The 17355-nt window shown below is 44.9% G+C and overlaps 1 protein-coding gene across 1 annotated transcript in view; it reads left to right on the top strand.

Moving 5' to 3' along the window:
* The first annotated feature begins 1447 nt into the window (after positions 1-1447).
* Positions 1448-17355, top strand: part of TRPC4AP (transient receptor potential cation channel subfamily C member 4 associated protein) — a 37387-nt gene continuing 21479 nt past the window's right edge. Inside the window, exons 1-6 of the mRNA XM_062008982.1 lie at positions 1448-1591; positions 10921-11049; positions 11363-11479; positions 14408-14465; positions 15552-15607; positions 17134-17262. Coding sequence (XP_061864966.1) covers positions 1466-1591; positions 10921-11049; positions 11363-11479; positions 14408-14465; positions 15552-15607; positions 17134-17262 — 615 coding nt within the window. The 5' untranslated portion in view covers positions 1448-1465. The remainder of the gene's footprint in view (positions 1592-10920; positions 11050-11362; positions 11480-14407; positions 14466-15551; positions 15608-17133; positions 17263-17355) is intronic.

Below are 17355 nucleotides of genomic sequence, written 5' to 3'. Positions count from 1 at the left end.
GACTGATGAGAGGTCAGACAAGCACCTTGTGAAAGGTTATCTTAATGGGGCTGAAAATGGAGATGTACAGAGGGAAACCCCAGGAGAGGGGACAGAGCAGCCCTTTGTGTCTGGGGCACTGTGACCATGCAAGTGAAGAGATTGCCATGTCTGCAGTTCTTCAAAGGCAGTGCTTTGGGGCTGTGTGTGAACAGGCATTCCACTGAGCAGCAAGGCATCCACTAGCAGATGTTGCTTTTTTACAAATGCAACTGTGCTCATCAGACCCAGGCAGTGTTTCTGGGGGTTAGAGGTGCTATAAGGTGTGATGCTGTAACACTCCAAATGCATCCCCTGGCTGCCATCACAGCACTGGGCAGTGCTGTTAAGCATCACAGTGATCCCTAGTGTACTTTTTGCTTTCTGTTGTTCCTTGTACAACAAAAGGAAGTTAAAATGGAATATAAACTGAGGCCTGCCTTTGAAGCAGCCTTGATTTTGGGCCCCTGTGCTCCATACTGCATTTCTTGCTGTCTCACTGAGCTGGGCTGCTCTGTGGGGCAGGCAGGAGCAGCTCCAGGCCCCTGGAGAGGCAGCAGCGAGAGAGAGGAGGGCAGCCACTGGTGAGAGTCACATCTGTGGCCTGGAAGTTAGTTAAGAAGTTGCTTCCAAGTGTTTGCCTGCAAAACCTGTCCTGTCTCCTCTTGATGTTTTTGGTTGTTTTTTCAGAGAATCATTTGGGTTGGAGAAGCCCTTGAAGCTCCTGGAGTCCCAGCCCTGCCCTCCCACTGCCAAGCCCACCATTAACCCATGGCCCTCAGCACCTCAGCTGATCTGGAGGAGTCCCTTCCCTCTAGCATCCGTCTCCTTTTTACTTTTGCATTCAGCCTAAAATGCCTTTATTGCTGCTACACAAAGTGTGTCACAGAAGTATAACACATGTTAAAGCAATCAAGTTAACAACCCTGATGGCTGCCCTCTGTCATTGAATCATTTGGGTTGTTAAATCCCTGGAAGCTGCTGCAGTCCCAGCCCTCCCCTCACCCTGCCCAGCCCAGCACTGACCCACAGCCCTCAGCACCTCAGCTCCACGGCTTTGGGATCCCTCCAGGGCTGGGCACTGCCCCAGCTCCCTGGGCAGCCTGGCACAGGGGCTGACACCCCTCTCAGGGAAGCAGCTCTGCCTCAGCTCCAACCTCAGCCTCCCCTGGGGCAACCTGAGCTCTTGTCCTGTCAGGGGGGAGCAGAGAGCGGCCCCCAGCTCCCTCCGATGACCGCAGCGGCCGCGGCCAGCGCGGGCTGTCCCGCCGCGCTCCGCGGGAGGGCGCAGCAGCGCCGCGCATGCGCAGCAGCGGCGCAGCCCGGCAGTTGCGGTGCGCAGGGGGCCCGCGCGGGGGCGCTGCGGGGCGGGCCGCGCGCCGCTCCGTACAAAGCGGCGGGGGAGGGGGCGCTTCCTGTTTGTGTCCGGCCGAGCGCAGCGGCGGCCATGGCGGCGGCGGCCCCCGGGCCCGGCGGGGGGGGCCGGCGCGGAGCCCGTGCGGCGGCCACCAACATCCTGGCGCAGCTCCGGCGAGGGCAGCTCAGCGGCCGCGGCCTGACGCGAGGGGCGCAGGTACGGGATGGGGGGGTGGGGGGCGGCCCCGGGGCCCGGGTCTCCCGCGGAGCCTTGTCGCGGGGCTGCGGGGCGGGCTGGCGGGGGCCCTGCCGCACCGCTCGCCCTCAGCGCTTCCCCCACACGCGCACCCCTCGCCTGGCGTCGGCCAGAGCCTGCAAATCCGCCCGGGAGCCCGGCCCGCGAGGCCCAGCTCCGGAGCGCGTATTCGGCGGCCCCTCGGCGGGGCTGAGCTCCAGCGCGGAGCTGTCAGGCCTCTGCCGGAGCTCCGAGGCCGCGAAGAGCCCGGCTGACCTAGCGGGGCCTGCCCGCGAGTCGCTGGGAGGCAGCAGCTGGCACTGTGGCCTTTCTCCGGCCGGACTCGGGGGCTCCCCGGCCTCTTCTGCTGTCCTGGTGTCGGAGGGACGGCGCTGGAGCCTCATACGGAGAGGAGGAAGAATTTCTTCGTCCTTTTTTGCCATTCTTTCCATTCTCAGCTTCAGTAAAAAGACCGTTGAGCGAAAGGAGTGTTTGCCATGCTGTAAAAGAGCTGTCTTCCTCTGTTGCTTTGGTTGATGAGAGAGATTGTGGCTTTCTTCTGCAAAGAAAGGAAGCTCTGCCTGGAACCCTAACAATGCAGCATCAGGGTTTAAGCATATTTAATGGACAAAGGCCACTTCGTGACACTAGGACTCAGGAGACCTTTTAGCTCTAAAATAGGGTAGGCTGGTGGTTTTCCATGAAACCCTTCCAGGTCTCTTTGAAATTAGTCATCTTTCCCAGTTCATGATGCTGAGGAAATACTAAGAAATGAAACCAACTCGTTAATATAGGCTTGTGTTTATCCTGTGTTCAGGCTGCCTTTTGTTAGAAGCTCCTCATGGACTATTAATTTTTTTAAATGAAGAATAATTATCACTTTGCAGATGAAATGTGAAATGGTGCAAAGACTTGGAAACTGAAGCATGAGATAAAGAGCTGGCATTTGGATGGTCATTTATTGAGCTAAAGTATCTTCACAGAGTTGAAATGGGATTAAAATTGGGATTTTTCTTTTCACTAGTGCAGCATTTTCCTTGATTAACAAGGGTTCTGAGCAATTGCTAAGGGAAGACTTGTTCATCAAAAGTAGCTGAGATACATGAGGGAACAAGAGGTGATGCTTTTAACTCTTTTCTACTACTTGTTCACACAGTACTTAAGAAAAAGCAAATAACTTGCATGAATTTAGACCTGTTGTTGCCTCTTTTAGAGGAACTTATTTCTGTGGGATTGTTTCAGGACTGGAATTCCTATGACATGTAGGAAGGCAGCATGTGGCCTCACTAACCTGCCTGGCCACCTCTAAGCTCTGGCTTGCTCGCTCCCTCACAACTGAAGTGGTTTAAGTCAGATAAACCTGTAACAACGTTGTGCACTGACATAATCTGCTGAGTGGTGCCTTGGTTCCAGGTTTGGGTTTGCTTGAGAAATGCTGTAGCACTGGGCTTTAATTCAGGGCTTTGATGAATTACTGGAGATCACTGCTGAAGCAAGTGGCCAGGCTTTTACAGTAATCAAGGAAACCTCTGCTAGTTAAATCCTCCTTCTCACAGTGCACAAGTTTGAGGTGAGGGTTTTTTTGTTGCTGGGGTTTGGTTTGGTTTGCTTCACAAGTTTCAGTATTGCTGTACTGCCCTGAAAGACTTAAAGCTTGGACACTTGGGGCATCCAGTGCTTTGTAAATGTTGCAGGAACACATTTTAAAATCTCTTGGACTAAGGGGTTGAGGGGAAAAACAACTCCCTGAATGATTTTGAGCCTTGTGAATTCCTTGTCTCTGTACTTTTACCTCGAAGTAGTGTTTTGTTTGTAGGCAATCTAAATATAAACCCTTTTGATGTGACTTTGAGAGCAGCACAAGGCAGTTTTGGGTGCTTTCTTTCTGTAAGTTCCATTTCTTAGTTGACATGTTTGCAGTTTCTCTACAGTTGACTCCTCAGGGACAGTGAGATAGCCCTTGCTTGAGTTTCTGAACTCATTTGCTCCTGTAGAGCCTGAGACCACATCTAGTTTCCAAGCTACTCTCTTGGGGTCTAGAGGAACCAATTGGGAGAATGTCCTTTGAGGTTTCTCTTCCTGTACTTTGCAGGGAAGTTTTGGGCTGCATGGTCTGTGCTACTGGAGTCCTGTGAGGAGGAGAAACCCTTTTCAAGATCTTAATCCAGAGAGATTGGGAAACACCGTCCTTGCTGTGGTTCCTGGCATCTCAGGAGTGAATTCCCACAGTGTTGTCACTGTATTTCAGGAGACAACTGGAACCCTCTGTGGGCAGCAGTGACTTTTATTCTTAAACAAAGCTTTGCCTCCTATTTTTAGGTGATCTTCAAGTTCCATTTTTGTGAGGCAAGCAGGAGCTTGTTTTTGAATTGGTAAGGATTAATTGTTGACAGGCCTGCATCTGAAAACTCCTCACTCTGATCTTACAGGGATGTAAAAATAGTTTTGACAGCAACAGCCAGATGAATATCTGTCAGTTTTGAGGCCAGCTAAGGCTCTGAAATCTGGATCCTTGGTGTTCTTGCTGTACTCACCTACCAGGAGCCATAGCTTTCTCTTGCCAGTTTAGGTCTTTGCTTTACTATTCATAATAAGAAGGCTGATGGGTAAAGCAGATCTCAGTAGATATTGCCACTATGTGGTGATGTATCCATTTTAGCCATACAGCATCAGCTGCTGCCTGGGATGCAAACCTCACTCACTGGCATCAGATTGCATAACCTTGGATCGTGGTTTGCCCTAGCACTGAATACAGAGTGAGTGAAAGGGGCTTTTTAGACATCAGTAAACTAGAAGCAGAGCAACTTTCCAGAAGTGATACACAGTTTCCAATAAGACACAATATTGCTTGTGAGCTGGCAGGGCTGTGTGCAGCCACGCTCGGTAAATTAAACCTGACGGGGTTTGTGCTGCCCTTCCTTGAAGGCACAGGAACGTTTTTGCTCAGCTGATCAAGCTCAAATCCCCTTAGCAAGAGTGCACACACTTCATCTGCTGCAAGCCAACTGTGAAAAGCCTGTATATACTGTGAAACTAGAAGCTACTTAGTTGCAGCTCTGGGAATCCCTGTAGGCAGAGCGGCGGTCTGTTGGCACACTGACGTCCTTCTGGTGCAGTCCCAAGAGCAGATCCTCAGCACTGGGCTCACTCCCACAGGATTGCCAAGGCTTAAACTATCAGAATGGGAAAAGCGAGTGTGCATTTTTTTCCAGCTGTATTTCATTATCTGCTGTCCCTAGGAATGAATACTTAGCAGGATAGGCCCTATCCACTCTGAAAATCTCCCTGTGCAAGGAAAACATTTTCTGCCTCAACCATTCAGATTTCTGCCTCCTGCTGTCACAGCTTGTCAGGAGTCTGGACTAGTTTCCTAACTGAGAAAATATTTTCTTTTCTAATCAGTTTTCTTTCCTCCTTACACCACCACTAACAAAAAAAACATTCTAGTGAGTATAATCCACTTTAGTAGCTCTAATTGTATGGGTCTTAGCGGGCTTATACCTCTGCAGCAAAGGACAGCCACTGAGTGTTGGAAAGCCTGGATATTCTTTTTACATAACAGGGAGCAGAGCTCTGTCATACACTAGAAAAGCTCAAAAGTGGTGGTGTTGGACTTCAGTAATCTTATCTATGTGTCAAAAGAAGACCACTGTAGATGTGATATTCCTTCCCCCCTGCTTCTTCCCAGACACCCCCACAGCTTTTGCTTTCTTTCAAAACGAATTAAGAAACTTAGTTCAAAGGGAAAAGTAATCATTGAGAAGTTAATATAACTTTACATGTTAGCTGATTTATTTTTCTCTGAGAGTGAAGTCATCAAAATGAACACTAGGAGCTGTTCTTACAGGTTCTGTAGTGGTTTTGAAGAGTTGCTGGTGTTTAAAGACCTATTTTGGGGTTGTTCAGTTCTCGGAAACATTGTGGGGTTTTGAGATTCATGAGACTTGTTCCTTCTCTTGGTAGATTGGCTCTTCTTCCAGTGACAGTGAGTAGAAGCAGTAGTTTGGGAGTCATGGGGATGGTCAGAGCTGGCAAGGAGCTCCCACAGGTTTGATCCCAGGGCGCTGTGTGCCTGGCTTTTGGGTTGGCAGGAGAAAGGATGATGGGCTCCGTGCAGTGTTGTGGAGGATGGAGAAGCAGTAGTTGTGGGAAACTTGAAGCATCTAGGAGCTGGAGAGAGGTGGTAAATAGATGCTCTCATGAGGGCTTCTGACAGCTTCATACCACCACCAGAGATTCTTTGTATGAGTAAAACTCTGAGGTGTTCATAATCCAGGTTAGGTGCAAGAGACCTGGCTGTTGCTGGGCTACCTTGGTTACTCCTCTCAGTTGCAAGGCAGCAGTTCACAGCTTCTCTCCTGGGAGGGTTTCCAGAATCACTGTGTGGGCCAGAAGTTGTGTTTCTGTACCCTGCCTTGGTGTTACAGTGAAAGCTTGGCAGGGATCATTTACCTTGGCTGTAGGCTTTGTAGTGATAAGTCACTTGAGGAAAGAGACAGCTTAGTCAGACCCATACGTGTGTGTTAGACTGGAAAGGAAAATCTAATGAAGAGCTGGGATGATGGGGCACTACCCAAAATACTGAATAATCATTCTCCTGGCAGCCTGTCAGAGGTGACTTCCTGAGTTATTACTGCTCAGAGGAAAATTAAACATTTAATTGCACAAATATTAGTTTCCTGGTTGTTAAAGTTATGGCCTAAAAGACTGGAAGGAAAGGACATGGCAAAGCTTCACTTTTATTAAAAATATGTAGAGACCATGCTTGCATCTGTTTCTTGATCCATAATCTTGTGCTTTCTTTTCCTTTTAAACTTCCAGAACATTTGATTGTATATTTCAGAAGTGGTCATGGCAAATACTGAGAATGGAACTTCTGTTTGGTTTTTGTTTCAAAGCACTTCCAGTCTTACCTTAATGCATGATGGCAACAAAACCTGGAATCAGGAATGTATCCCAGCATGAATCCTTCAGTGCTGCCAAGGAGGGCTGAACACCTGAGGCACATATTTTGCTTTTTGAAAGATCACAAAAAAAACAGCCTCCTGTAGTGAGTGTTCAGCAAAATGTCTGAGGGGTAAGATTTGAGAGAGAGATGCAATTTTGGTATAAAACTGCTCTGGAGAGCAAAGGGGAGGAGTAGCTCCTGGTATTTCAGCTACTGTCATGTGCTCATGGGCCTTCAGTTCATCAGCATCTCTGGGAAGGTGTGGAGATGTGTCACTGACCACAGCTTAGAAAGGTGGTGGAGACAAGGTAGGAAAATCAGAGATTTGCTTTGAAAAGCATCACCATGCAGGAACACAAATGGAAAGCAAAATCCTCACTGGAAGAGGGAGGGATTGGGAAGCAATTGTGACTGTAAGAGATCTCAGGCCAGTAACAAATGTTGTAGCAATGCTTCTAACACAGCTCTGGCCATGTGCAGGGACACAGGCACAAAGCAGCCAGGAGGAGAATTCCTTTCTTCTGGAGAGGCTGTGCCTGGAGGACAGTAGCCATGGGTGGGAACATCAACAGCAAATACTATAGCAAATTGGAGGAGAGAGGGAGGAAAAATGAACTGAACTAATCAAAGGATGGAGGTAGGTAAATATTGACATCTAACTTAATGATTGAGGTATTATTCATAATTATTTACTGGCCATTACCCTGATGGATGCTGGAGTGTTTTAAAAGGATTTGTAACAGAAAGGTTACAAAGAAATTGCACAGAAACATTTAGATTTGTGTGTAGTGTGTTTGCTGAGGCCTTTGTGTACTTTAAAGAAAAAAATATGCACAGAAGTTATTTAAATGCTGTAGTGTGGAAAGTGTTGGCATGGTAGTCAGCAGTCAGTGGAGGAATCTCTGAAGAAGTCTTGGGCTCTGGTTCTTTGGGAGGCTTTAAAGGGAAAATCACTCTACTTTTAACTTGTTGATGGGCTTGATGACATAGTTTTAACTCAATACTTAAATCCTCTCAAAAGTCTTTGCCTTTCCACCTCAGTTGCACTTCAGGAGCAGAGCTGGGGATGGTTGGTCCTGGTTAGTTACCTCATCACCTGGCTGGTGAACAGCATTCAGTAAACTGTGCAACTGGGATTGTACACACTGCCTTGGGCTCTGAGATAGTTTGAGAGCACTGTGCCTGGACTTGGGCTAGCATAGACCTCTTGATTTCAGAGGCCTGCCTGGGATATAACAGCTCTGGAGAGGTCACAGCCCAGCCCTCAGGTTTCTCCCTTTGTGATTTAAAACCTGGATATGTTACAGCAAACTTCTGAGAAATGACTGTGTGGAGTCCAGGTGTTTGTACCAGTTTGGTTTACTGCACCTGGGTGGGAGGGAAGTTTTGATGCTGGTTCTTTTGTTTTCCCAGTAATTGGTACTAAGTCTTCCTGTTGTGCCAGTAAGGTGAGATGGTTCATAACCCCTGCAACCATCAGCTGGGTAAAGCCCTTGCTTTTAACTGTGCCATTTCCAGCTCAGCTTCTGCAGCCTCCCCTTCTCCCTGGATGGTTTCTAACTTCTCAAGCTCTAGAGTTCAAATATTTTATCCAAGCTGTTCAGCAAATGAAGAAAATATCTGAGAAATCAGTGTTGGATTTGACTTACCCTGCTTGGATGAGACAAAAATTCTAGGGAAAGGGGCCCCCAAAGACTCAGAGCTAATTTTGATGACTATTCAATGATGTCTGCCCAAAAAGAGCTAGAAGGAAACCCACTTTGCTTCTAAAGGAAAACCATCGAGTAGCTGCTATTGCAGAGCTCCTGAGATGCAGTTTCTAACCAAAATGGTTGTAAAGACACACAGCTCCATGCAATCTGATTGGATTTGAATCCCTCCACAGAATCTAAAAATCTCTGTGTTGGCAAATATCTCCCTGCCACAATGGAAATATTCAGAGCCAGGGTAGCCTCATGAATATGGGAGAGGGACCACAAACTAGAGCTCACAGTGTAACCAAAGGCATGTATTAAATCAAGGGAAAGAAAAGCTTTTTTTCCTTTTGAAAGCAGTTAAAAGAAGATGAGAGCAAGGAAACATTTGCTTCATGCTTTCAGAATCTCAGTTTTGAAAGTTTTCTGCAGATGAGCACTAGGGACTGCTGCTCAGAGTCCAGGACAGGCAAAAGAAGACCTGTTAGTACAGAAAGGAGAATGGAGACAAATCCTGCCCCAAACCAAGAAGCATGTATGTGATTAATAAATGCACTGTTAAGCCCAGGACAAGGTTTTAACATCAGTTAGAGGCTTTGGGCCTTTTCTGAGAGCATTTGGATGCTAGTGGAAACTGAGATTGCTGCCCATGCACGTCATCTTTGCCTGTGGTATCTTCTACATCAGCTGGAACCCGAGTTGGACTCTTTCCCTGGCATTTTGCTGTGCATTCTTTGCCCTTTAGCCAACAATTAATCAGGTTCCTCCTGCTGTTCCTGGGGTTGTGTACTCCTCCCACACCTGTGATGGAGTAGCAGCAGAGCTCCTCTTGCTGGGTATTACAAGGAGAAATGGAAATTTGTGTCTTCAAAGGAGATGACCCTTTACTTACAGTCCACATGATGAGAAGGCAATTTGACTTTCTGGTTTTGTCCTGCCATTTCTTGTACAAATGGCAGGCTCAGAAAGAGTCCTGTGTTATTCCCTGGTAGTGCTGGTTCATTACTCAGAGGTCAAAAAGAAGGAAAGTGTTAAAAACTGGAGAGAGTTTTATGTCACAGATTTGCTTGTGCAGCTCCAAGCACCTCTTGTAGCAGGAAAACCTGGTATTTAAGTTCTTAGTTATGTACAGATTTGGGTATTTCATCAAGGAAAGAACCCTAAGTGTCTGGGAAGCTTGGAAAAAGGGTGAGGACCCATAGCAGCCACCATTACCAGTCTGAATTTGGACATGCTTGCATCAGCTTTCTGATCTGTGTGCTGTCTAAGGAGCAGAGAAAAGGGTTACATTCTCAGCCAGAAATGGGGGTGCATTTGCATATAATTGTCTAATGAGGAATTGAATGGCCCTTTGGAACTGTATGCTGAGGTGTATCTGAGAAGGATGTCTTGGCTGAAAGATTTCCTGGCTGTTAAGTACTAACAATGAACATTCAGCAGGCTGGAGGGGAGCAATGCAGTCAGCCACAGAAAGGTTGGGGAGGGGCTGCTAAGAGCAGGCCTAGGTAGGAAGAAGAGAAAATGCACAGAGGTTGCACTGAGATGCAGACTTGCTGACCTGAGGATTGGGGTTTTCTTGGTGGTGTTTTTTATTTGGAGGCTATAGGAAGCCTTTATAAAAGCAGCCAGAATTCCTGCTGCCTGTAATTACCCTTGTCTGCCTTACATTTCTGTACAAGGGTAAGTCTCTGTTTTGGGGTTGGTCTGGGTACCTCAGAAGTGTCCTTAAGGAAGGGAGTTAATTTTTGGACAGGACAGTCATTGTTTGGATGGTGAACTCTGGTGAAGACCTCCTCCTCTACAGCATCTGCTGGCAGTAACCTGGAAGTGTTCTGGCTTCAAAACAGCTTTTGTCAATGCTGAATAGAATGTTTATTAGTCTCCTGCTGCTACTTTGGGCTTTTTTCAGGTGTAAAATATTGTGGTGAAGACTTTTTTTTTCTCTTTTAGGGAGGAGGCAGATTGGGGAAAGTTTGCATGACTGCAGCAGCAAATGCCAAGGTGTTCTTTTCTGTGGTTGCAGCCAGCTTCCCAGAGGGCAGTGCCAGGGTTTTCCTCCACTAATTCACTTGTTGGTCTCCATTTGTAATCAGCCCAAGACTATGGAGGAAGTTTTCAGTGCATCTCTGATGCATTCTTCTAGATCCTGCTTATAAATCTTCGTGGTTTGGGTCATTACTGTGACCAATAGTGGCTTCAGGGACTTGGCTGAGGGAATACTGATTACCAGCTGACTGTAATGAAGCCTTTCCATCTTCAGTGTCAGGCAAGTGTAATTTGTGACAGGGACAAGGGCACCCATTTCCTCATTCAGTGACCTGTCAACTGAAGCTGTACTCATGGAATTATTTAGAGACTAATGTGTTCCCATTTAAAAATGTGTAATCAATATAAAAATAGGGAATGAGATGGACTACTCTAAATGATAACATCTGCCTTCAGCCCTGTCCTGCTTAAGATACTTTGTGCTCATCTGTAAAATCCTGCAGTTATGAGTGTTGGATACATTGCTGCATGAAAAGAGGTACTGGATGTTGTCATGGTACTCTCTCCAATAAACTGTTTTTCTATGATACTCTGGGCTTGATATTTTTGTGTGATGTGGAAAGACCATTTTCCAGGTTATAAAGCATTGGATACATGGGAACTATATTCTTCCTTTGTTGCAGATCACAGAGGCCTTGTTAAAGGAAAGAGATAAGCAAGCAAAATGGAATGGGATTCCCATACTGTTGCAGAATTTGTATGAGCATAGCCACCCCAACAGCGACTTCTCCCAGTGCCAAAGCATCTTAAAGGTACTGTCCACAGAATCACAGGGTGATGGGGCTTGGAAGAGACCTCTAGGGATTGTCTAGACCAAACCCTGCTAAAGCTGGGGCTTATCTTGTTGTTACTTTTATTAAAGTCTACTGTGTTCATAGTCTAACCAAGTTTTGAAACTGTTTGCATGATCTGATCTGTGAATTGGCTGCTAGATAAGAGCTGGGAATGCATGTCATTGCTTAGTCAGTAGATCACACAGATAATCAGAGACAACTGTGCTGATACTGGTGACCAGTTTTCTTTTTCAGCCTTCTTTTTGGTTTTTTGTTTTTTTACTGCATGCAGGAAATTTCTCCCCTTCTCTCAATGGAAGCCATGGCATTTGTCACAGAAGACAGAAAAGCTGCTCAAGAATCCACTTTCCCAAATACATACACGTTTGACTTGTTTGGAGGAGTCGATGTAAGTGTGGGGGTTTTATCAACAATATCCAAAGATTTCTACCTCATAGTCATGTCAGTGTGAAATCTGTGAGGTCTGTGAGACCATTGGAGCTTCAAAGGCAAGCTACAGAATGACTTTAATTTGATACTAAGCTTAAGAGTGGTGCCTCTTTCTGTTAATCACTATGTGGAAAGAGGCTATTTTCCAAGGTATCTCATCAGAAGTGAGATGCTTTTTCTTAGGTGGTGTAGAAGAACTGTGTTTCTTCAGGCAGTCTGTTTTTAAACTTAAAAAAGGTAAGATCTCCAGGTTCTCAATGGAAAACGATTTCAAATGACTTCTGAGAGATGAAATACTCCAGTTGGCAATAGAGGACTGAGGCTTTCACTTCCCACTGAAGGACATTTTGAAGGACACTAGGGCACTCTCTGAGCCAGGTTGTCTGTGGTGATTGCTGGCATGCAACAGCCACTACTTCATCTATGGAAAAGCTTTTAAACAGAACCTCCTGCTTTCTGTAAACATCCTGGCAACCTGTCTTTTTGTTTATTTGTTTGAATTCAATGTGGCACAAACTTCTCAGTTTTAGGGTGACAGACTCTGGGATCTTGGCTTTCATTAGAAATGTATGATTTGTAGTTTCCAGTGAACTAATTGACACTTTCTTCTGTTTTTTAATGTTTGGTCTAGCTATAAACAGTATCTTTGCTGCTTCTCTCTTGTTACACTTAATATTCTTTTACTTACTTGTGTTTAGGTTATGTTATTTTGAACTTAGCACTGGTTTAGTTGTTTATACATATATATATATATAAAACTGAGGACAAAAGGCTTCAGCTCCCCAAGCAATTTAGAACATTGTATGAAAATGTTCTGGATTTCTCTTGTTTGTAAAGGGAAATACTGATACTTCTTGCAGAAGTGCTTTTAACAGATGAATGTACACGAGGGGGGGACAGGGGGCATGTTAGAGTTCTGTCTTCTTGGTTGGTTGGTTGACTTTTGTTGGTTGGGTTGTTTTTTTTCCTTGGGCTGCAGATAGTAAACATGAGATGCACCATAATTACTTGGTACTATGACCAGAGATTTGGCTGACACAAGTGGGTGATACAATGGCAGTGGTGGAAGCCAGTGCTATGTGGTCTTGAAAATCCTGCTTGGACCTGGAAGTAATGTAATCTGCTGGTTCTGGGTATGCCCTGTGCTGCTTTGATGCTGCAGTGTTTTGAGCTGTGCAGCGTGAGTAACTTTGAAGGACACAGAATTTTGAGTGTACTCTGTATGCTGTAGTGTGTGACAGGATAGTCCTTAAAACACTCCTGGATTTTGACAGCCTTTACATCAAGGAAGAGCAAAAGTGCACCTATGTCTCCTCCCTTTATATGAATACATGTAAAATGCTACTTGAGCATACAAACACATGAATTGACACATGAGCCTTGTGGACTTTGGACCTGAATGCAACCCCATTCCAAGAAATAAGATCTCATATCTATCCTGCCTCTAGTAAGGCACCCTTGTACCTATTTTCTTCCTGCCATTGGACTCTTGTGCCTCTTGCTGCATAGTGTTGCAGTTTCAGTAAGATGGCTGAAGAGAGCCCTCTCCAAAGAGTGTCTCACACCACTGCAGTCGAGTCCCTGGAATGTATGTGAGGAGCATACCAGTTCTGCAACAGCAGGGTGATAAATACATGGTGGGTTATAGTATTGACCAGGAAAAATACATACTACCTGAGAAAAGTCCAGTCTGTGGCAAGGCAGGAGTGATCATGGCTGCATCTGCCCTTAAAAGAGATTTGTTGAAGGAGGTGTTCTTTCCCAGGAGAGGGGCAGGTGATCTCCATCCCATATGTGTAGGGATGTCTTTGGGTGCTTATCTCGGGTACCAAGCCTTGAGGTGTGCATTCTCCTCCTAAACCATAAGGCATGAATATGAGCACTGTATTACTGCTGCAGTCATTTTTCTCTACCCTATCCTCATGAGACCAACTATTTATAAATCCTGATAGAAAGTGCATATTCATCTCCCAAGTTGCCTATTTAGTTGTTGGTGCTTAAAATACAGGCAGTACCTCCAGTGCTATCAGGTGTTTTCCTCTGTGTCTGGATGGACTGTTCATTAAAAGATAAAGTTAAGCTGGGACAAAGACAGAGCAAGATGTCAATTGGCATCTTGACTGGGTGGTGCCTATGTTGCTCTTAAGAATTTTAAACTGAATTTTAAAGCTAGGGGCTTTTTGCTCTTGCAGAAGTCATCAGTTCCTTCTGGTGGCAAACTCTGCTTAAAATAAACTGATAGCTAAAAGGTGTTTCAAAGTAAACCAGTGGTGTAGGCTAGGACAACTAAAGATCAGTTCTACATCTATCAGAACCACAGTCCTGGTCTGGAAAAGCTGTTACATTCCTCAAGCAGAAATGAGACACCACTTCAGCTCTCTGTAAATGGATATGGAAGGATACCTATGAGGTGGTGGACACAAACAGCGGCTTGTTCTTCGTTGCTGGGGTTGAAATCTGGAGCAACTAAGTTCTGTTATATCTGGACCTGTAATGTATTTGGAAGCCCAGGAAGATTGAGGGAGAGCTTTTGCAAAGTTTGCATCTCTGCAGACGCTTGCTGGAGTCATTGTTGTGGGAGGTGTGTGCCAGCCATCCTTGGTGGGATCTGGATGCATGTGAAGTTACATTCTTTGCAAACTCCAGTTCTTTAAAACTTGCCAGTGGGAATTGTTTTATACAACTGTTATTATTTCTTCAGGCTAAATACAAACAGTTTTTGCCAATGTAGTTTTGACATCAGTGGGGTTTTGATTGTAGAGGTTCTGTTGGTTCCCTCTGTGACCTCAGCAGAGAGAGGACTAAGTTTGCCTTTGTCACTGACAAGTTAATTGGTTATTTGGATCTCAGTGATTATTCCCTTCATTCTTTTATCTTCTTGTTACAGCTTTTAGTAGAAATTCTCATGAGACCAACTCTTATTACACAGAAAAAGAAACAGAAAAGTAAGTAAACAAATGTTTTATCCTTTTTTTCATTTTTGCCTTATGTCCTTCAGCCAGAAATGATTCTGGTCTTCTGTTACTTTCCATACCAGCAGTTTCCTTTATCCTAAACGAATCTTTGTCAGCTTTGTTCTCAGTAGTACTGATTTGTGATGGGATTTAGCATAGTCACCTGTTGCAAAGCACAATTCAGAAGTATTCCTACACTCAGCATAACACACTTCTCTCACTGCAGTAGATCTGCACCACTGGTTATTATTTCTCTGGCCACAGCTACAGTTAACAGTTATTATTAAGTCACAAAATGTTCCTTATGTGACAGATTGTGAGCTAGTGAAGTGTGCTGTTTTCCTGACCTAGTCATAGTGACTGCTAGTTTCCAAACTGCTGTGAGAAGAACTTGCCAGTGGAGTGTAGTGGCTTCAGTGCAACTTTCCTGCTGGAGCAGCTTTGGTTTAGTGTTTTCATTTCTGCTGTTTCCCTGAACTTTTCTGAGGAAAGGAAATGTCATGATACATTCCCTGCCTGTCAGCCAGGGCCCTTCAGAGGGTGAAGTAACTTGAACTAGAGGCAGATGTTATATATCTGTACTGAAAATGTATTTTGAATATTAAAATCCTGGAGTCAATCAGATTGCAAGCTTATCTATGAATTCCTGCTGCTGCATGGAGAAAGCTACATGAACTCTCTGATTTTTTCCCCCATGCTTAATAATTGGAGCTAATACACATCTCAGCAGTTTTATATTGGCAAAATTTGAGTTAGAGCTGGGATAATCTTCTTAAAGTACTGTTTACACCCCTGTCTTTCTGTGAGTGTCTTAAGAAGTGCACTTAGACCACCAGGACATCCATCTCTGTGTTCCTAGGCAGTGCTGATAGTAGTTTGGGAAGAAATCATGTGAACAGGTCAGGTATAGAGTGATTGTTCCTCAGCTTTCTGTCCTCCAAGGCGTTTGCAGGTCTGATCTGAGCCAGCAGCCAGCCTGAGATTCTCACCTGTTTTGTAGCTGTTCATGTCACTGCTGTGGACATTACTGTTCCTTGGCATCACCTAGCCAGTGCCTGTCTGTTTTCTCCTTTGCAGTAAGCGATGACCTCATCAAGGACTGTTTAAGCATACTGTACAACACCTGCATATGTGTAAGTACAACTGCTGTGGGCAGTGTTCTGCTGCTCGTCATGTTTTACATGTGCCTCTTGATAAGACGACATACAGACTCTTCTAAGCATGATTTAAAAGTAATCTGAAACTTTTCAGTAAAATACCTTCAGTTAAATACAAGGCTGCCCTATATTTTGATGTGTTATTCAAATGATTTCTGTTTTCTTAGCCACATTGTCAAGTTTAAATCCTCTTGTGTGGATCTTCGAGTATCTCTGTGTACGTAGCCTTTGTTGTATTCAAACTTTCAACTGGAAATAGCTGCCTGCTGACCCAAGCTACAAGTGCTCTTGTTCAGTAGTGGTGCTGGCAGGGTGTTTTCACTTTGCTCCTGCAGTTCTTTCCTTTGCTGAATGTTCAGTTCAGCTGATGACACATCAGTGCTAAGGAAGACACTGGGCTAAAGGCCTATTGAAATACCTTGCTGTGAAAATTCACAAGCTGAAAAGCAAGTGCCTGAGATTATGCATGCAGGGAACATCCTCAGGACTGCTGACCTAACCACATGTTTTATTATGCCATAACTTAGGGAGCATCTTTTATCAACATTCTGTTTAAAAAACCACACCAAGTTGCTGACTTGGAGCTCTTCCAAAATCAACCTAACCTCAAGAGTTTGAGTCTTAATAGGTCATGTTCTAACTACTAATCAGCTGCACACATGGGAAGGGGGAAGAGGGGGAATGCTTTTTCTCTTGACTTGCATGATATATGTTTTTTTTAACCACAGGTAGTGCAACTTTTGCAAACTCAACAGCATAATATGCTCAGAAACAAGCTTGGCTGTTATAGACTACCTGCTGGTTTAATTCAATTCAGAACTACAACTCTCTTGAGTGCCAGGATCACAGAAGTGTTGTGTATGCAATATTAACTCTTCTGTGTAAATGCTCAGGAGCTAGTCTGGTTCTGTGAGCACTGGTAATGTGTCAGTCATTATATAATAGCTTTGCAAGTGTTAAGAAGGTAGTTTTAAGTTACATTTAATTCCAGAAAGGACTGGCCATGCTCTCAGCAGGGATCAGAGCATAAAAGCTGGCCTTAATGAGCTCAGTGGTGAACCAACATTCATCACCACGTTCGTTAAGGCCAATTCTTGATTCTGGTTGCTCAGGCTCTGCCTAGCTGTGAGCAATGCTGATAGTTCAGGAAGAATCTGGGGACTGCATTTACATACCAGAAAATGGAGCTAGTTACAATTTGTATGGGAATCTAGAGACAATCCCCTCTGACCTGTTTCCAGACATGCAGTGATTTTGATTCAGCAATTAAACAACTGCCTTGAGTTGAAGCATCTCGTCTTGGAGCCTGTAGTTTTTGCAAGCATCATCTTACCTTCAAGCAAGGACTGGAGTTAGTTTTGGTCATACACAGTGTTTCCTGAGTTCAGGAATATCTGGTTTGATAACACCTCATGTGTAAAACTGTCCTGCATGTGCCTGTAAGATAAGGCTTTGAGGTAGGCTCTGACTTTGGGTCTGTGTGTGCATTTGCTGCTTTCTAGACTGAAGGAGTCACAAGGCGATTGGCAGAAAGAAATGACTTTGTGTTGTTCCTGTTTACACTAATGACAAACAAAAAGACATTCCTACAAACTGCAACACTCATTGAAGATATCCTGGGAGTTAAAAAGGTTAGTTACTGCTTTTCTTACTTTATCTGCATGGCTTTTCAGGCCACTAGAGGAAAGACAGCTGTTTCTTTGAAGAGTTGTTGAAGGTAATCC

Source organism: Colius striatus, chromosome 16, assembly GCF_028858725.1.
Source record: "Colius striatus isolate bColStr4 chromosome 16, bColStr4.1.hap1, whole genome shotgun sequence".
NCBI classification, from domain to species: domain Eukaryota; kingdom Metazoa; phylum Chordata; class Aves; order Coliiformes; family Coliidae; genus Colius; species Colius striatus.
This window is presented reverse-complemented; position numbering and strand designations above follow the sequence as displayed.